The 20,259-nt window shown below is 47.1% G+C and overlaps 1 protein-coding gene across 1 annotated transcript; it reads left to right on the forward strand.

Moving 5' to 3' along the window:
• The first annotated feature begins 2,723 nt into the window (after positions 1-2,723).
• On the forward strand, positions 2,724-20,194 carry TNNT1 (troponin T1, slow skeletal type). Its single transcript, XM_056863649.1, has 10 exons — positions 2,724-2,769; positions 6,720-6,741; positions 7,487-7,547; positions 11,676-11,792; positions 13,847-13,924; positions 14,072-14,185; positions 15,066-15,175; positions 15,288-15,378; positions 18,533-18,573; positions 20,116-20,194. The coding sequence occupies exons 4-10, from the start codon at positions 11,694-11,696 to the stop codon at positions 20,159-20,161; spliced, it is 579 nt and encodes a 192-aa protein (XP_056719627.1). The 5' UTR covers positions 2,724-2,769; positions 6,720-6,741; positions 7,487-7,547; positions 11,676-11,693; the 3' UTR covers positions 20,162-20,194.
• The last annotated feature ends 65 nt before the right edge of the window (positions 20,195-20,259 follow it).

Below are 20,259 nucleotides of genomic sequence, written 5' to 3' on the forward strand. Positions count from 1 at the left end.
TCTCTCTCTCTCTCTTTCTTGAAGAAGAAGAACAACCTGAAGAAGAAGGTGAGGTGATATCACCCTTCTGTATTCTGCTCTCCCAAGAAGTAACCTACATTTTTAGGCCAAAGATAAACAGACGTCCACGCAGAATCAGAGTTAAAAAATGATTTAAATGTTGACCAGGAGTACTATCTGAATCAGGGCTGTTCCTTCTCCCAAAAGGGATTGAGATCTAGTGGGCAAGATTTGGAGGAGTGGGTGTCAGGGGCTCTTTATTTCTGGGAAGGAAGTGTGGTCAGATGGATTAGAATAAGGAAACGTTGAACACAGGATTCCTGGTTTCTATTACTTCAGTGGCTCTTGCTCTCTTATTACCATGTTTCTCCATTTTGATTTTCAGCTTCAGAGGAATTATGGTGTTTGGCCTCTTTTTTCACTCCATAGGTTTATTTTTTTAAAAAAAATTTTTTTATTAAAGTGATAGGACATGTTTTTTGAACTTTGCATGTCATGTGTAATAAGTACAATCCCAGGATGATATAACTGGACCTCGTGTGATTTCAATAGACTTTATGATCTGCAGCCCATCTCTGCTTGAACTGCCTATTTCATTCATCTTCATAAGTTATCTTTTTTTTTTTTTTGCTTACCTGGCCTCTTGCTTGGCAGTGGGCTGTGTTTGCTTTTGCCTACCTGTTATAATCAGCATTTCTCCCTTGGCACTTGATACATGGATACTGTTTCCAAAGCACACACATACTTTGTGTTAGTTCTGAATGGCATTACAGTTGGATTTTATGAGTGTTTTTATATCTTTTCAAAAGCACACCCTTTGAGAGGATTTTTCAGGAGCGGCACAAAGAGGATAAAGGTGTTTGCAGGGGATTTAGAAAAAGAACGATGATCTCCATGTAATCTGACTGGTGTGGCTACATAGGAATATTGCCGATGGCAAACAAAACCGTCAATGGGTTTCCTCTTTCTCCCTCCATTCAGAGTGAGGTCGATGTGTGGGCTTTGTTTGCCCTCAGTAATATGGCCACCGAGCCAAATTTAAATTTGCACTCTGATGCCGTTGCATTCCCTTATGTGATCCCTGTTTGGCTAGAATTTTTTGAGGGACAAATGGGGAAAGTGGAGCCAAAGTACTATTTAGTAGTTGGGAGGGTTGCCAGGTCCCTCTTCGCCATTTTGGGGCGGAGCCTGAGGAGGGCAGGGTTTGGGGAGGGGAGGGGAGGGACTTCAGTGCCATAGAGTCCAATAGGCAAAGTGGCCATTTTATCCAGGAGATCTGATCTCTGTCTGCCTGAGATCTGTTGTAATAGCAGGAGATCTCCAGCTAATACCTGGAGGTGGGCAACCCTAGTAGTCGGAGGGGTTGTTTCTCATGCACCCCCTGAAAGCACCCCTCTCAGCTCTATTCTACATTTCTGCCTTTAACAGAAAACGTGGGTGCCCCTTCTGAAATAATTTCCGCCGGAATGCCTAATACGGTTTGCTGTTTTTGTGAAGCCAACCTCAGCACAAGCGGGGAGCTTCTGAATGCTGCTAACTTTGTGCATTTCAAACAGCATCTCTAGGAACCCTGGGATTCCTCCTGGAAAAGATCTGCAATGGATAGGGTTGCCAGGCCCCTCTTCACCTCCAGCAGGAGGTTTTGGGGCCAGAGCCTGAGGAGGGCGGGGTTTGGGGAGGGACTTCAATGCCATAGAGCCCAATGGCCAAAGCAGCCATTTTCTCAAGGTGAACTGATCTCTGTCGGCTGGAGATCAGTTGTAATAGCAGGAGATCTCCAGCTAGTACCTGGAGGTTGGCAACCCTAGCAATGGAGGATGACTTGCCTGATGCTGCTGACCTTTCTCTGCAATGCACAGCTGCAGGAGAATGTTGACAGCTAGGGTTGCCAGTTCTGGGTTGGGAAATACCTGGAGATTTTGGGGGTGGCGCCTGAGGAGGGCGGGGTTTGGAGAGGGGAGGGACTTCAATGCCATAGAGTCCGATGGCCAAAGCGGCCATTTTCTCCAGGGGAACTGACCTTTGTCACCTGGAGATCAATTGTAATTGAGAGAGATCTCCAGCCACCACCAGGAGGTTGGCAACCCTATTGACAGCACACTCATGTCTGAGGCGCACTGTATACGGGGCTGGTCTTTACATGCCGAGGGGTGAGGTAGGAATGGACGGATTGGTGGTTCGAATCTTATGCTGTGGTGCCTATTACCCAGATAGGGTTGCCCAGGTCCCTCTTCGCCACCAGCGGAAGGTTTTGGGGACTGAGCCTGAGGAGGGAGTGGTTGGGGGAGGGGAGGGACTTAAATGCCATAGAGTTGAACTGCCATAGTGGCCATTTTCGCCAGCTGAACTGATGTCTATTGGCTGGAGATCCTTTCTAATAGCAGGAGATCTCCAGCTAGTACCTGGAGGTTGGCAACCCTATTACCCAGACTCCCTTGTTTCTATCTTCATTTTTTTCCTGGAACAAGATAGCATCACTCCCAACATGCTCCTTTCAAGGAAGAGGGTAACGGCTGCTCTCAATTGTGTGGGGCTGGTGGGCTGAGTGCATTTCCTTCCCTTGGCTAACAGTTATAATGACCCTGATTCCTCTTGTCCCATAGACAGATTGATTTAACTGCCTTTTCCTTTCTTTCCTGGATTTGGTCTGTACCCTACAATTTCCTTGTCTCTTGCTCCTTCCGCTCCCAACTCCATACCTGTCTCCCCCAACCCTGTGTTGTGTGTTGTTTGCAGTGGCTGAAGAACCTGAGCCGTCTGCTGAGCCAGGTATATCCCTCCTTCCCTCCATCCTTTCCTTGGGGGTGGGGAAGTCCACAGAGGGGCAAATATAAAGACGTTGCTCTTCCTTTTCTCTTCCTGGTTCCTTAGGGTTGCCAACCTCCAGGTACTCGCTGGAGATCTCCTGCTGTTACAACTGACCTCCAGCCGAAAGAGATCAGCTCCCCTGGAGAAAATGGCTGCTTTGGCAACTAGACTCTATGGCATTGAAGTCCCCCCCTCCCCAAACCCCGCCCTCCTCAGGCTCTGCCCCAAAAAACCTCCGGCCGGTGGTGAAGAGGGACCTGGCAACCCTACGGTTCCTGCCATCTCTCAGCAAAAATTGGTGTGTTGGCGATGAAGGGAGACATTGGGCTTCAGTCTTGGGTGGATGGATGCTTGGCATAAACGGATAGGGTTGCCAGATCCCTCTTTGCCACCGGTGGGAGATTTTTGGGGCGGAGCCTGGGGAGGGCGGGGTTTGTTGAGCGGAGGGACTTCAATGCCATAGAGTTCAATTGCCAAAGCGGCCATTTTTCTCCAGGTGATCTGATCTCTATTGGCTGGAGATCAGTTGAATTAGCAGGAGATCTCCTGCTACTACCTGGCAGTTGGCAACCCTAGGTGGGGGACATGGGTGGCTTGCTCTTCCCACACGGGGAGAGCAAGGTGACCTCTGAAGGTGGGAAAATGCATGTATAATTTTTAAAAAGCCCCGAAGTAGTCGGGGTGGTGGCCGCGATGGAAACAGCCATGCATAAAAGGCCCTCTTCTAACCCGTACTTGGTGTATTCATTTCAGGGTGTGGGGATAATTCCTTCCCCTTCTACTTGTTTGTACCATGGAGCTCTATACAAACAAGCAGAAGGGGAAGGAGTTATTCCCACACCCTGAAATGAAGACACCAAGTACGGTAAAAATAGAAGGACTCTTCTCTCAGTTATGCTAGCAGTTAAGAATAGGGTTGCCACCGGTGGGAGATTTTTGGGGCGGAGCCTGAGGAGGGGGGGTTTGTGGAAGGGAGGGACTTCAATGCCACAGAGTCCAGTTGCCAAAGCGGCCATTTTCTCCAGGTGAACTGATCTCTACCGGCTGGAGATCAGTTGTAACAGCAGAAGATCTCCAGCTAGTACCTGGAGATTGGCAACCCTACTGACAAGGTTCCCTGAGGAGGAAATCCCCTTCCCTCTCAGAGCAAATTGGGCGCCAGAGTTTCAGTGCCACTGAGGATGGCTTCCAGCCAGGCATGTGCTGCCTGCGTTGCCTTTTTGGGTTAGATAGAGAATGGACAGGTGGACTTGTAAAGATTGATGGATGGAGAAGCAGGAGATGCCACTGATGAACAAACAGGTGGGTCATGCCAAGTGAGCATGAGATGCAGCTCCTGACTACCATCTAGTTTCTGAGGGTCCATTTTTCCAAGCCCAAAGCCATCTGACATCCCTTGCCTTAAGAACATAAGAAAGGCCCTGCTGGATCAGACCGAGGTCCATCAAGTCCAGCAGTCTGTTCACACAGTGGCCAACCAGGTGCCTCTAGGAAGCCCAAAAACAAGGCAACTGCAGCAGCACCATCCTGCCTGTGTTCCACAACACCCAAAATAATAGGCATGATCCTCTGATACGAGAGAATAGGTATGCATCATGACTAGTATCTGTTTTTACTAGTAGCCATGGATACCCCTCTCCTCCATGAACATGTCCATTCCCCTCTTAGAGCCTTTCAAGTTGGCAGCTGTCACCACATCCTGGGGCAGGGAATTCCACAATTTAACAATGCCTTGCCTGCTATCCCGCCCTATAGCAGCTCCTTCAATACATTTCTGATTTCCAAGATTCCCCATCCCCACCCGGTCGCACACCCTAAAAGAGGAAGCTGTCCACATGCTCCTAACAGGGCAGGTATTGTTGATATATACATAGATATATCTATGGGCTTCTGATGCTCTCCGTGTGCTGCACATGTTCCGATACATGCACATAGTGTGTTCTTGCCATGTATCTACACTGAGACCATGTGTACCCCCATCATGTCTATAAGGGAAGTGACATATCTAAGCCCACATGGGGGTCATAGATATTTCCAGTACCTATAGACATGCCTGTGACCAAACCTATGTCAGATCATGAACATTCTTTCTCATTCTGTGTTGGTCTGAAATCTGGATTCATCCTGGGTTTGGGTTAGATTCCAAATACAGGTCATGCAGGAGAGCCAGAGTGGTGTAGTGGTTAAGAGCGGTGGTTTAGAGCAGTGGACTTTGATCTGGGGAACCGGGTTTGATTCCCCACTCCTCCACATGAGCGGCAGAGGCTAATCTGGTGAACTGGATTTGTTTTCCTCCACATGAAGCCAGCTGGGTGACCTTGAGCTAGTCACAGCTCTCTTTGAGCTCTCTCAGCCCCACCTACCTCACGGGGTGTCTGTTGTGGGGAGGGGAAGGGCAGGTGATTGTAAGCCTTGTTTGAGTCTCCCTTAAGTGGTAGAGAAAGTCGGCATATAAAAACCAACTTTTCTTGTTCTAACTCTGGAACTTTATTCCACATAGTCAAGGTGCAGTTTGCAAGCAACATTCTGGGCTGCAGAGAAGAAAAAGAGTTATAGACAAATTACAGTGCAATTTGATGCCCACCCCACATGCCAGTGGCCATTAATAACTACATAACATCAGCGTAGTGCAGTTCATATCGTATACAGACGTAGCAGAAGAGAGGAGACATCAGAATGATACTACGGTCATTCTGCTACCATCTGCCAATTATACTGTTGCATGACGATGACTCCCTCGTATTAGCTATCACATTCGAATGAACCACACAATACACAGAGGATGGGCAGTCAATCCTCAATAACATCCAATGTAACACATTCACAAATCATAACCCAGCACTGCAGTCACTAAGCCACAACAGTTTCTCCCATGCATACCACTGTAAGACAACAAGCACACATGGAGCATAGGGTTGCCAGGTCCCTCTTTGCTACCAGTGGGAGATTTTTGGGGCGGAGCCTGAGGAGAGTGCACTTTGGGGATGGGAGGAACTTTAATGCCATAGAGTCCAATGGCCAAAGCGGCCATTTTCTCCAGGTTAACTGATCTGTATCAGCTGGAGATCAGTTGTAATAGCAGATCTCCAGCTAGCACCTGGAGGTTGGCAACCCTAATTCCCAGAGGCCTGTTCCCACTGTCTATTATCTGTGATGGCCTGGCAACCCTAGTGGTTCATGTACCATCTGTGAGAGGCCTTATTGTTCATGCACATGTCCACTAGAGATTCATTTTATTTTTTTATCCTGCCCATATTCCAGGAATATTGGGACAACAAACATGGTTTATTTATCCTCATAGCAAACCCTGCGAGGTTAGATTAAGCTGAGATAATGTAACAGGCCAAAGGCTACTCAGTGAGGTACAGTGGGGCCTTGAACCCAGGCTTCCCAAGTCAAGGTCTGGCACTCTAACCACTACACTATGCTGCACTGGTGTTCAGAGATGAGGTGCATCACACAGGGCACTTTCATACATGCCGAATAATGCACTTCAAGCCACTTTCGGTGCACTTTAACGATTGTTTGCAAGTGGATTTTGCCATTTCGCACAGTAAAATCCAGCGTCAAAGTGCATTGAAAGTGCATTATTCAGCATGTGTGAAAGTGCCCTCAATTTTGTAATGAGTGGAACAGAACGGCCTGCGGGCCTGGAGCAAGGAAACATCTTTTCCAACATTATTGTTTCTGTGATTTGTTCTTTGTTCATTTTTGCTGATTTCCCCCACTCTTCTTGTGACTAGTGCTCCGATTCATATTCACACCCATATCCCACGTTTGCTACCAAGCAGGAGGGGCAGGGGATTTTTTCCCCTGGTGTTCATGGCTGGTTGCCATGCTTTTGCACTTCAAAGCTGCCTGCCTTCTCTCCGTCTTTTAATCTGCTTTTCTTTCTCTTCTTCTTCTCACAGAGGAGGAACGCCCAAAGCCCAGGTAAGTGAGAGAAACAGGTATTGCAGGAACAGGGGATCTGAGAGCAAAGGGGTTATGCAACATATGAGTTCTCTGCCCCTATAAGGGTGGAAATTCCATTCAAATACCACTATGGGGAAACACGTCTCTCTTGAAAACCATCTATTATGCAGCCATTAGAGGCACAGAAACTAGATCAGGAAAGTGGCAAACCAACACAAAACTGCCACTTTTTGACATGCAGTCTTCAAAAATTCTTTGAAAACACGACCCCTTCTTCTAGCTCTACTATTGCAACTCAAGGGTGGGTGGGTGGGTAAGACGTAGGGTTGCCAGGTCCCTCTTTGCCACCAGCGGGAGGTTTTAAGGGCGGAGCCTGAGAGGGGGGGCTTGGGGAGGGGAAGGACTTCAATGCCATAGAGTCCTGATCTCTGTAGTCTGATCTCTGTACTGATCTCAGTCTAAAGATAGGGTTGCCAGGTCCCTCTTCACCACTGGTGGGAAGTTTTGGGGGTGGTGCCTAGGAGGGTGGAGCTTGGGGAGGGGAGGGGACTTCAATGCCACAGAGCCCAATTGCCAAAGCGGCCATTTTTGCCAGGTGAACTGATCTCTATCGGCTGGATATCAGTTGTAATAGCAGGAGATCTCCAGCTACTACCTGGAGGTTGGCAACCCTAGTAAGATTCCATTTTTTTGTAGTTCTTTGCAGTTAGCCTTTTTAAATATTAACTGAGCTTTTATCATGCCTCTGTTTTCTCACCCAAAGGCCAGTCGTTCCACAGTTGGCTCCTCCGAAAATCCCCGAGGGGGAGAGAGTGGATTTCGATGTGAGTATTTCATTTTCTTCCACCTTCCTGATATTTTTTTTAGTGTTCTCCAGCAGACACTCTCATGTTCAGGCCAATCATCAAGTCATTATTTCCACATGATCAGGTTAAAACGACAGGAGTACCAGCCTAATGATATGTACATTGCCCTGGTTGCTGCGCTACCAGTGTTTACGCACCCCTGTCGCCTGTAGCCTGAATAGGCTGCACAAGGCAATCCACAGACTGTGCCTCTCGGACACCTTTGGCCTGCTTGAATTCAACTCATGCCTTCGATGTGCAAACATGAGTCGGATAACATTTATCCCCATGGCGTAAAGGGGTGATTACTTTCCACCAGATTGCTGCTAAAGGAAAAGGAGCAGCCAGGATATTACAAAGGTGGGGTGGAGTGTTCTATAGCCATAATGTTTCCTAGGTAACTACAAAATATACAGTATACTTCCAAACGCCTCTAGGTTGGACTAATTAGAATCATAGAGTTGGAAGGGACCACCAGGGTCATCAAGTCCAACCCCCTGCACAATGCAGGAAATCCACAACTACCTCCCCCCCCCCACACCCCCAGTGACCAGAAGATGGCCAAGATGCCCTCCCTCTCATCATCTGCCTCAGGTCACATAATCAGCATTGCTGACAGATGGCCATCTAACTTCTTCCTAAAAACCTCCATGGAAGGAGAGCTTACCACCTCCTGAGGAAGCCTGTTCCACTGAGGAACAGCTCTGTTAGAAAGTTCTTCCTAATGTCTAGATGGAAACTCTTTTGATTTAATTTCAACCCGTTGGTTCTGGTCTGACCTTCTTGGGCAACCGAAAACAACTCGGCACCATTCTCTATATGACAGCCCCTCAAGTACTTGAACATGGTTATCATATCCCCTCTCAGTCTTCTCCTCTTCAGGCTAAACATACCCAGTTGCTTCAACCTTTACTCATAGGACTTGGTCTCCAGACCCCTCGCCATCTTTGTTGCCCTCCTCTGAACACGTTCCAGCTTGTCTTCATCTTTCTTAAATTGTGGTGCCCAAAACTGAAAACAGTACTCTAGGTGGGGTCTAACCAGAGCAGAGTAAAGCGATACCATCACTTCGTGTGATCTGGACACTATACTTCTGTTGATGCAGCCCAAGACTGCATTTGCCTGTTTAGCTACTGCATCACACTGCTGACTCATGTTCAGTGTTTGGTCTACTAAGACCCCAAGATCCTTTATTAGACAGCCATACGTGTGCCCCCCCCCCTTCTCCGAGTTGAACTAGGTAGGAATGCTGAAGGGTTCCAACTAGGGCTGCCTGTTGGGGATTCAATGTGAGTTCCATTTCTGTCAAGGGAAGTTAAAGGGTTAACTTGTTTATATCAACAGTTTAGATAGTCTCAAGATGATGATGAAATAACAGATGTCAGTAGTCTATTGGCTAGCAAATCGCCATTGCAAACATGCAGAATGTCACGGAGTCAGAATTGATTTATTGCCCTGTTACTTCGTTAAGGTTGTAAAACTTTAGGGCAGGATGGCCAGTTGCTTTTTGAATCTCACAAATGCAAGATGCCTGTTTCAGCTCTCTTGAGCTGGGACACAGACAAAGGGATTTAAGCCATAGTACCTGCTAGAATCTCTAGCAAGTTTTATAGGGAACTAGATAGAAAGATTGTTATTTGTTTTCATCCCATGTAACCTACCCTGTTTAGGAAAGTAAAGGATTTTTGTTTGATTAAGAGAAAGTCTTTGACTCTGTTTAATTGTGTGCTCTGACCTGACTCTTTCTAACCACAATCACGATCCATGGCCCTCAATATCTAACACTGTCAGTGGGAGAAAAATACCCCCCAGCAACACCAGTGGTGGTCTCCTGGTACTTCCCATGGAACAAATCTCAGTCTGCCAGGATCACCTCTGGGCCATTTGTTTAAAAATAATTGCAATATTTGCGGCATTCCAGTCCTCTGGTATGGCTTCACTGTCATGGGCTAACCTGTTGTCAATGTAATAAACAACAACACGCACCTCTGTGCACTACATACGGCAATCACAAATACAAACCACATAGATAAGGCAAAAACTATAGAATCATATTCACAAAACCATGATTTAAGTATGCAAAAGAGCCAGTGTGGTGTAGTGGTTAAGAGCGGTGGTTTGGAATGGTGGAGTCTGATCTGGAGAACCGGGTTTGATTCCCCACTCCTCCACATGACTGGCGGAGGCTAATCTGGTGAACTGGATTAGTTTCCTCACTCCTGCAAACGAAGCCTGCTGGGTGACCTTGGGTTAGTCATTGCTCTCTCAGCCCCCCCAACTCACAGGGTGTCTGTTGTGGGGAGGGGAAGGGAAGGTGATTGTAAGCTGGTTTGAGTCTCCCTTAAGTGGTAGAGAAAGTCAGCATATAAAAACCAACCCTTGTCTTTCTTCTTCTTCAAAAATATAAATATAAATGCACCTATACATATACTTACAAATCAGCAATGCCATACAAAAATGTCACACAATAATGTTCCTAAATAACGGTGAAAGTCCAAAAAATATAACACAATTCCACAATAAGACAGCTTCATTCCAACCATAGCAACTTAGTTCCAACTGAAGCTCAGTCCCAAGTAAATCAACTCAGTTCCAAGCAAAAAACGGTCCTCTAGATGCAATCTAGGGAGCCCCATGGTGCAGAGTGGTAAGCTGTAGTACTGCAGTCAAAAGCTCTGCTCTTGACCTGAGTTTGATCCCTACGGAAGTTGGATTCAGGTAGCCGGCTCAAGGTTGACTCAGCCTTCCATCCTTCCGAGGTCAGTAAAATGACGACCTTGCTTGCTGGGGGTAAAGTGTAGATGATTGGGGAACACAATGGCAAACCACCCCATAAACACAGTCTGACTAGTAAATGTTGGGATGTAACATCGCCCCATGGGTCAGGAATGACCCGGTGCTTGCACCTTTACCTTTACCTAGATGCAATCTTGCTGTTTCATAGTCATACTTCGCCAGTTTCCTTTGCCTTATTTATTTATTTACTTACTTGTTTATTTATTTATTTTGTGATTTATAGCCCGCCCTCCCCAGCTGAAGCTGGCTCAGGGCGGGTAATATCATATAAAAGCATTAAAACATCAGTAATAAAAATCTAAATTTAGAACAATAAAATCCCAGTTAAATCTACAAAATTACAGATGGCGCCTAACCATAACTGGTATTGCTGGATATTTGCAGCAGGTTACCCTCCGTTGACATAATAATATAACAGGAAGGGGGATAATAGGGAAGTGAGCAAGATGACATTCGCGGCTGTCCTCAGCCATAGGCCTGGTGGAAGAGCTCTGTCTTGCAGGCCCTGAGGAACTCTTTAAGGTCCCGCCGGGCCCTGATGTCACCAGACAGAGCATTCCACCAGGCCGGCGCCAGGGCTAAAAAGGCCCTTGGCTCTCGTCGAGGACAGCCGCACATTCTTGGGGCCAGGGACCACCAGTAAATTATTATCAGATGACCGTAGAGATCTTTGGGGGGTATACCAGGAGAGGCGGTCCCGAAGATGCCTTCTGACATGTATGCATTCAGTCCTATTACAATGTAGCCCACAGCTTACATAACCAGAGTGATATGTTACAGCATTCCAACCGGATACCAGCTTGTATCATACATGTCAGAAGGCAAAGGAAACTGACGAAGTATGACTGCGAAACGGACCGTTTTTCGCTGGGAACTGAGTTGATTTACTTGGGACTGAGCTTCAGTTGGAACTAAGTTGCTACGGTTGGAACGGAGCTGACTTATTGTGGAATTGTGTTATATTTTTGGGACTTTCTCGGTGCTTTAGGAAGTTATTTCGGGACATTATTGTATGACATTACTGTATGGCATTGCTGATTTGTAAGTATATGTATAGGTGCGTTTATATTTATATTTTTGCATACTTAAATCATGGTTTTGTGAATATGATTCTAACCTGTTGTCAGCCGTATTCTCTTTCATACTCAATAACAACCTGTGCAATTGGCAGGGAAGGAATAGCATGCCAGAAAGCTTTGAGAGAATTCAGGCACGCGAAAAATGTGGTTTATATACACACACCATTTCCATGGAAGGGCTCGATGTTCCACACGGGGAATAAAATCCGGCTTCTCTCTATCTGTTGGACAGGACATCCACCGCAAACGTATGGAGAAGGATCTCCTGGAGCTGCAGACCCTCATTGATGTACACTTTGAGCAGAGAAAGAAAGAAGAAGAGGAGCTCATTGGTCTCATGTCAAGAATTGTGAGTTCGGGAAAGCAAGGGATTGTGGGTGGGTGGCAGCACGGTGTGGTCCAATCATTTGCCTCTGACATGTAAGAATTAGGACCACATGTTTTGCAGGATGATTGATGATACATAGGCCCAATTCACAGTGTTTTGGCATCTCAGGCACGGCATTTCCATCATCTCTGTAATGTATTTAGTTGGTTACGCATACATAACAATCTCCATGGCTGGCAGCAAACAGCAAGCTGACTGTCCTTCCCCCCCCCCATGGTTGCCAGCTCCAGGCTGGGAAACACCTGGAGATTTGGGGGTGGAGCCTGGGCAGGACAGGAACCTCAGTGGGGTACCATGCCACAGAGTCCACTCTCCAAAGCATTCATTTTCTCCAGGGGAACTGATCTCTGTAGTCTGAAGATAGGGTTGCCAGGTCCCTCTTCGCCACTGGTGGGAAGTTTTTTTGGGGGGGCGCCTAGGAGGGTGGAGCTTGGGGAGGGGAGGGGACTTCAGTGCCACAGAGCCCAATTGCCAAAGCGGCCATCTTCTCCAGGTGAACTGATCTCTATCGGCTGGATATCAGTTGTAATAGCAGGAGATCTCCAGCTACTACCTGGAGGTTGGCAACCCTATCTGGAGATGAGCTGTCATTCTGGGAGATCCTGCGGTCCCACTTGGAGGCTGGCATCCCTACCCTCCACCCAAGTTCTGCAGGGGCTTAACTTGAACTCAGCAATGCAAGTCTGGGAGGTAAAAAGATGGCTGCAGTTTTGTCCCAAGCTGTCAGACCTCAGTACCTCGTTGCGTTCCTTGCATAAGGGACTCCACTCCAGACGTAATCGCGAGTATAAAGTTTTATTAAGAAAGCCAGCAAGTTCAGCAAGTCATAGAAACTTAAGGCTAGAATACAGGCATGGGGAAATACTGGTACATATATAGGGTACATACAATGAGGTTGATTTAAGTTTAGATACAAAGGAACAATACAGAAGTTAACTGCCGGTAACGACTTAAGAAAACACATACAAGAAATTAACGTGTGCAATAGCTAGATGATCTTCCAGAGCTCCCCGGCATTGTTCCGCGGGACCTGGTATCATACTAGTGATTACTCGGGCAGATCTCCATTGTGGTGCAGATGCCGGGTGGGAGACAGAGTGCAAATGGGGGACGGGGGACGGAGCGAACTAAAACTCCATTTAGTTTCTGTGAAGAACCATTTTGTTTTATCCAGGGACGACAGGAAGCTTATTATATGAACAGTTTGCTTTCAAAAACTTGTGAATTATAGCATTTCTGGTTGTTAGCTGTGTATCACATTTGTACTTGTTCAACTTCTCAGTTGTTCCTTGTCGCTTTGTAACCCTTGTTACTTAGCTTTATTTTGCAACTTTATGTCCTTGTTACAGCTGCAATATATTTATAGTCCCTTGACTTGTGTATCATTACATCCTTGTTGTGTTTGCTTTTTGTAGCCTACTACTGTTTGTTTGGTTGTAACCTCCAGGTAGTAGCTGGAGATCACCGCTATTACAACTGCTCTCCAGCCGATAGAGATTAGTGCCCCTGGAGAAAATGGCCACTTTGGCAATTGGACTCTATGGCATTGAAGTCCCTCCCCTCCCCAAACCCCGCCCCCCTTAGGCTCCACCCCAAAAACCTCCCACCAGTGGATAAGAGGGACCTGGCAACCCTACCTGGAGAAAATGGCCGCTTTGGCAATTGGACTCTATGGCATTGAAGTCCCGCCCCTCCCCAAACCCCACCCTCCTCAGGCTCCGCCACAAAAACCTCCCGCTGGTGGTGAAGAGGGACCTGGCAACCCTACCCCCTCCTTGGAGATCTTCAGGAGGCGCTGCAAAGCCTGCCTGTTTGCATGGGCTTTTGGGGGTGTGTGAATTGCCAGACATCTTTTAAAGGGGGGAGATTCGAGGTTTGCAATTTTATTTTTGGTTTTAGATTGAAACTGTTTTTAACTGTTTATTGTAAGCTGCCTTGAGCTACAAGGAAAGGCGGGATATAAAAGCCTTTTTTTTTTTGCAAAAGCCTGAACCACCTTTCATGCTCTTGGGCAGGAACACCGCCGGGCTGAACGTGCCGAACAGCAGCGGGTTCGCACCGAGAAAGAACGGGAGCGGCAGGCCAAAGTCGCTGTGAGTATTTGCTTAATATAACAAAAGACAGATTCTGCGTTTTCTTGAGCACAGCACAGAACACTTCCTTTCTGAAGGGGAGTGGTGATCTACTGGTCACATCTCCCCACCTCGGGTTAATGAGTTCCATGTTGGCAACGTTTTCAGGAAGAGAAGATGAGGAAGGAGGAGGAAGAGGCTAAGAAAAGGGCCGAAGATGACGCCAAGAAGAAGAAAGTGCTGTCCAATATGGGAGCTCATTTTGGTGGATACCTGGTGAAGGTAAACTGCCCGGAGACAGTAAGGGTTATAAAGCCTACCCCATCCCCATAATACCCTGACCTGGATGGCCCAGGCTAGCCTGATCTCATCAGATCTCAGAAGCTAAGCAGGGTCAGCCCTGGTTAGTATTTGGATGGGAGACCACCAAGGAAGACCAGGGTTGCTGTGAAGAAGGCATTGGCAAACCACCTCTGTTAGTCTCTTGCCATGAAACCCCAAAAGGGGTCACCATAAGTTGGCTGCGACTTGAAGGCTCTTTACACACACACATCCCCATAATATGTTTAAGAGCACTCCCTACACCCTGTGTTAGTTTTAGGGTTCCCATTTGCCCACTTATAGCAAGAGACCTCCAGGCAATTATTAGCCCTTTCCTGCTGTTGCTCAGCTGAGAGGTGGGAAGAAACTGAGGCTAAAGGGAAGGGCGTGATTGTCCTGGGGAGAAAAATTGAAAAGAAAAACATTGCCTCATCTACTTACAGCAAGTTCTGACTGTAGACTTCCTGGCAATTCCTAGAGTTCTCCGGAAGTGACAAAGGTACTTCTAGCAACCACCAGAAACTCTGTGGTAATCTTACCATACTTTCCCCAACATCTGTGGTCTCCTTTGCGAGGAAAAAATGGGTTTAAAAAAGGAGGGGATGGGAGAGACATTCCCTCTCTACTCCTGGGGTTCTGTTCCCTCCAAGTGCATGGACTTGGGTGGAAAATCTTTAGATCAGATCCACAGGAGTGGAGAGATACCGAAGCCAGAGGGAATTGCAGGAATCCATTCATCATTAACATGGGGTTGACTCTGTATAAAGCAGCTTCCTTCCCATCCTATCCCTGGAAGAAAAAAACCACATTTGGTTTCAGCAGCCTTCATTTACCCTCCTAGGCAGAGCAAAAACGTGGCAAAAGGCAGACAGGCCGTGAAACGAAGACCCGGATCTTATCAGAAAGGAGGAAATCACTGAACGTAGAGAACTTAGGTGAACAACAGCTGAGGTTGGTAATGCAGAAAGAAATCGGAGGGCGGGTTGCTGTTTTTAAAAGGATAAGCACAGGGACTTGCCAAAGAACTCTTGTCCCAAAACACACCCTGCCTTTCTCTGTCTAGGGACAAGGCCAAAGAACTGCATGACTGGATCAATCAACTAGAATCGGAGAAATTTGACTTGATGCAAAAACTCCAGTGTCAAAAGTATGAGGTAGGGGTCAGCAGATGAATGAAAACACTTCCTGCTTTTGTGGAGCTGCCACATCTGAAATGGGCCCTCTCAGTAGGGTTGCCAGCCTCCAGGTACCCGTTGGAGATCTCCTGCTATTACTACTGATCTCCAGCTGATAGAGATCAGTTCACCTGGAGAAAAATGGCTGCTTTGGCAATTGGACTCTATGGCGTTGAAACCCCTCCCCAGACCCCACCCTCCTCAGGCTTCGCCCCAAAAACCTCCCGCCAGTGGCGAAGGGGGACCTGGCAACCCTATCTCAGGGGGGCACCGTGAAATGCAAAAATGCTGCATGTGCATCTTGTTGGGCTGTGCCGGCTAGGCAGGGCTGGGCGGTGCCTGCAGTCCTCAGACGTGCGGGAGGTATTTAGCCCCTTTTGGAGCAGGCAACAAAGATTATGCTATTTACCAAGGTCAGAAGTCAGAGGCATTGTCAAAGCAGGCAGGAGTCACGGCCGGAAAGATCAATCATGGACGGTAGCAGGAACACAGAGAAACTGCACGGTTGCTTCCGCAAAGTGAAAGCATGCCTGCACTGCCTTTATCAGTCAGTGCACTTTCAAGCTAGGCTTCATCCTGAAACGACTCAGCACCAGTTCTCTGTCTGCTTAGCCTCTCCAAGCGAGCACTTCTCCTTTTACCCTGCAAAATCACATGCTGCCGAGTCCTGATATGCCTAGCAGATTCAGGTGAGCTTGGAGGGCTGCCATTCTCAGCTTCCGCTGCAGGGGTTGGTGGAAGAGTAGCGTCTGTCTGCCCTTGTTCCATCTCTCTGCTTAGCTGTGGTTCCTGCTGAGTTGTTTCAGGCTTTTGTGCTACTGACTGCAATGGAGGTACTGAAGGCCCAGAGGCAACCTGTTCCTCCACTTCAGCTTCAGAGTCCTCCGAGTCCTCAGCTCCCAAGGCAGGGCCCATGACATGGGCCAATATCAATGTAATGCTCCAGCCCAGGCCAAAATGAACAACACTCTTGTGTAACTTTAATGTCATGACTAACCATTGTTTGATCAAACCTTCACAAGTTGTGGCATCTGGATAGGTTTTGAGAAACCGGGTTTTGTCCGTTTGTGCCCAAGGAGGATTTAAAACGGGATTTATCACTAGTTTATTCACCACAGCTTGATACTTATTGTCATTTGTTGTGACAAATGAGATTGCTGAGTAGCTGGGCCTAGGGTGGCCAACCTCCAGATACTAGCTGGAGATCTGCTGTTACAACTGATCTCCAGCCGATAGAAAATGGCCGCTTTGGCAATTGGACGCCATGACATTGAAGCCCCTCCCCAAACCCCACCCTCCTCAGGTTCTGCCCCAAAAACCTCCCGCCGGTGGCAAAGGGGGACCTGGTAACCCTATATTTTGGGGGACATTCACTATAGACTAGCCTGTCTTTTCATTTATTATTAAGGCAGAAACAGACACGATGAAGCACAGGTCTTCATCAGTCTGTAAAAGATAAAGGCCATTTTTGCATGGTAATTAGCAGCGCGTTCCAGGCTGAATTGCCCCGCATATTTTTTTTAAAATTTTGCACGCTGAACCGTCATTCCGGAAGTGACTGCGAAGCTGGCACAGACCTGCTTCGCATTACAACAGAGCCCATTTAACGTGACCTTTGGTGTTTGCCGCGAAGAATCCCCCCTCAAGGGACAATGCAAAACAACAAAGGCGCGTTAGCTATGCATATGCTAATGGCTATGCAAACAGGAACAAAGGAGCAGGCGAGTGGGGGGAGTGGAACTTCTCCTTTTGTGTCGTGACCATGAAAAGGCATTATTAAAGTCACGTTTTTAAAAAGAGCTTTGAGCGAGCATCAACATTGACCATGCAAAAACGGCCAAAGTGTTTGTGCAGCTGCAGTTTGGATCAAGGCTACGTGGGAAGGGGAAAGGGAATTTAAATAAAGCCAACATTTACAGCTCGTTCCTAAGAGCTGCAGCAGCCGGGACGGCGTGGCCATGGTGGCACCTCCAATGAGGTTTCCCAGCCGCTCCAAGGCTAAAAAAGGGCATTCAAAAAATAAAAATGATGAAAAAGGCATTAAAAAAATATTAAAATGCGAAAGCCCCATTGAAAACAGCGAGGCTGCACCAACAACATGCTGGCGCAGCACAGCTGTTGCTAAAGAGGGCATTCCCGGGCTGAAAGGGGTTAGAAGGCTGCCTACCAGCAGCTCCGCCCTCCGGAACACCCCGGGAATGCCTCCCGGGACACCAGCACTACGACTTGCACCAATAGGACGCCAGCAGGAGGCCAAGCAGGCGTCCAAAGGCAGCTCTGCTGCAGCAGTCCAGGGGGGCCGGCGCTAGGGTTGCCAACTGCCAGGTAGTAGCAGGAGATCTGCTAATTCAACTGATCTCCAGCCGACAGAAATCAGTTCACCTGGAGAAAATGGCATTTTCTTTGGCAATTGAACTCTATGGCATTGAAGTCCCTCCCCTTCCCAAACCCTGCCCTCCTTAGGCTCTGCCCCAAAAATCTCCCGCCGGTGGCGAAGAGGGACCTGGCAACCCTAGCCGGCGCAAGCGGCATTACGACAGCGTCTGTGCCAGTTTGCACAGCGCAAGTGGCATGGATGTCGGTGTAGGGGTCACGGCGCCTCCTAAGCCCATTCGGCCCCCAAGCTCAGGAATGGGCTGTGTCCTTTAAAAGCCCATCTTCCTCTTTCCTTTTAAAATATGAATAGCAGTGTGGGCAACCTGGTTTCTAGTCACAAAACTGAGCGAGGGTTGGGAATTCCCCTCCCCACGTGGTCCAAGGTCAAACCGGAGATGAATGCATGAGCGACTGACCTTGTACAAAGTGCCAGAGATTATCTTTCTGAGGTACCTTGTAAATTCTAGCACCACTTTTATTGATCAGTGTTGCATACTGTTTCCTGGATTGCAAGTGTCAAATGCCCTTCTCTGTTTTGCATGGATAAGCAAATGTTGTACCATGAATTATGACAAGAAGGTGAATTATCTAGACATACAAGGAAGCAACCTGCTATACTAAGGAGGCAACCTGATAAATGCGAGGGGGGACTTGGCAACCCTATGTTTGCCAACAAAGAAATAAAACTCTTTGCAGGTGAAGTTTTCCCAAATACCAAAATTATAACAGCGATTTCCTCAACTTTTCTTTCCTCCAGATCAACGTTCTTTACAACCGTATAAGCCACGCTCAGAAATTGTGAGTGATCTTTTGGTTCTGGGAACAATTGAAGTTAAAATTATCCTTCTCCTTAGCCCAGCTATATTTTTATAGCCACAACAGTGTGCGTTTACACAATTCAAATCCAGATTCCTGAAATGTGGGCACAGTCAGTGTGACTGGCATGGGGAAGGATACTTACATTTGAGTAGCATGATGCATGAATGTATGGTTCAAATTCAACTTTTCAGAATCCGATATTTTTGGAACAGGATATTTGAGTTTCAAAATCCTGTTTGGGTAGGGTTGCCAACTACCAGGTAGTACGCTTACAAAACTAGACAACCTATGCTGAATTAACTGTTGTGTTGTAGGAAAAAAACAGCACAAGGGCTCAAGCTATAAATCTCACAAATAAACGGTCTAATAAATGCCTATACAATGATATTTATTGATACACTATTTTAATAATTACATCCAACTAACAACACTACTTCTAACACACTATAAATACTAAAGCTATAACAACAATCAATTTCCCAACACACAAATACAATTGACAATTCTAAATGACAATCCTAAAGAAGTTATGAATACATAATTTGGAAATAGTAAGTCCAGTATAATAGCCTTATTGGTGGCTGAGCATTGATAATTAATTTTCCTACATAGGAATTTCCACAACCTTAAGTCAGTGCTCATCTAGCTTATAGAACCTCCAGGTAGTAGCTGGAGATCTTCTGCTATTACAACTGATCTCCAGCCGATAGAGATCAGTTCACCTGGAGAAAATGGCCGTTTTGGCAATTGGACTCTGTGGCATCGAAGTCCCTCCCCTCCCCAAACCCCGCCCTCCTCAGGCTTTTCTGCACTTTTTCCAGCTCTGCGATATCTTTTTTTTTTGTAATGGGCCAACTGGAACTGTACACATTATTCCAACCGCAGCCAAATGGTCGACTTTACAGCAGCCCTACAACCCTGGGCCATTTTCTTTTCAACCCCTTTTCTAATAAACGGTCGGATAGAATTGTTTTTTTCCCACTGCTGTCACACAGTCAGCATTTTTAATTGATTTATCCACCACAGCCCCAAGATGTTTAGTAGTTTGTCATTGCCTGCCCCTGCGTAGCAACACTGGCCTTCCTTCGCGGTCTCCAACCCAAGAACTAACTAGGGCCTGTCCCAGCTAGCATGGGCCATCCAGAGCGAAATACAAAACCCTCCCGTTCTCCAGCATAATGACCTCAATCCATATTCCTAGGTCCGTATCACACTACCAACTCTCCCCTGCCACCGCCTTGGCTGCTACTTAGGGCCAAATAATAACATCCTGGAGTTCCAGTCCAAAAAACTCCGACACCATATTTACTTTGGTGCTAAGGAATTGCCCGTGTATGGGTAGGGCTGTAAAAGCACAAACAGACATCCACAAAATTGTACTTAGCAATCATAGTGTAGCTCCCTGATGAGTCACACACTTTTTATTGGTTTGACCTCTGCTTCCGTTACGCTGTGGTTTTGAGTCACAGGAATGCAGAATACGTTACGCTGGATGATAACCTACCCTGTTCTTCCTTGCAGCAAAAAAGGTGCTGGAAAGGCACGACTTGGTGGTCGCTGGAAGTGAAAGAGAAGACACCGCTGCCCAGCCCAATCTGGAGCCTTCGCCGGCAGCAGAAGCGGCTGTCGATGACATCCCATTGGTTCCCCTGCCCCTGTTCTGTG

The sequence above is a fragment of the Euleptes europaea genome, chromosome 18 (genome assembly GCF_029931775.1).
Source record: "Euleptes europaea isolate rEulEur1 chromosome 18, rEulEur1.hap1, whole genome shotgun sequence".
Taxonomy (NCBI): domain Eukaryota; kingdom Metazoa; phylum Chordata; class Lepidosauria; order Squamata; family Sphaerodactylidae; genus Euleptes; species Euleptes europaea.

Bases quoted from the DNA above. Each gene is read 5' to 3' on its own strand.
- TNNT1 (XM_056863649.1), top strand. From the start codon at position 11,694: ATGGAGAAGGATCTCCTGGAGCTGCAGACCCTCATTGATGTACACTTT. The intron at 15,176-15,287 runs GTTGGTAATGCA...TTCTCTGTCTAG, and splicing joins TTAGGTGAACAACAGCTGAG to GGACAAGGCCAAAGAACTGC. The intron at 18,574-20,115 runs GTGAGTGATCTT...TCTTCCTTGCAG, and splicing joins ATAAGCCACGCTCAGAAATT to CAAAAAAGGTGCTGGAAAGG.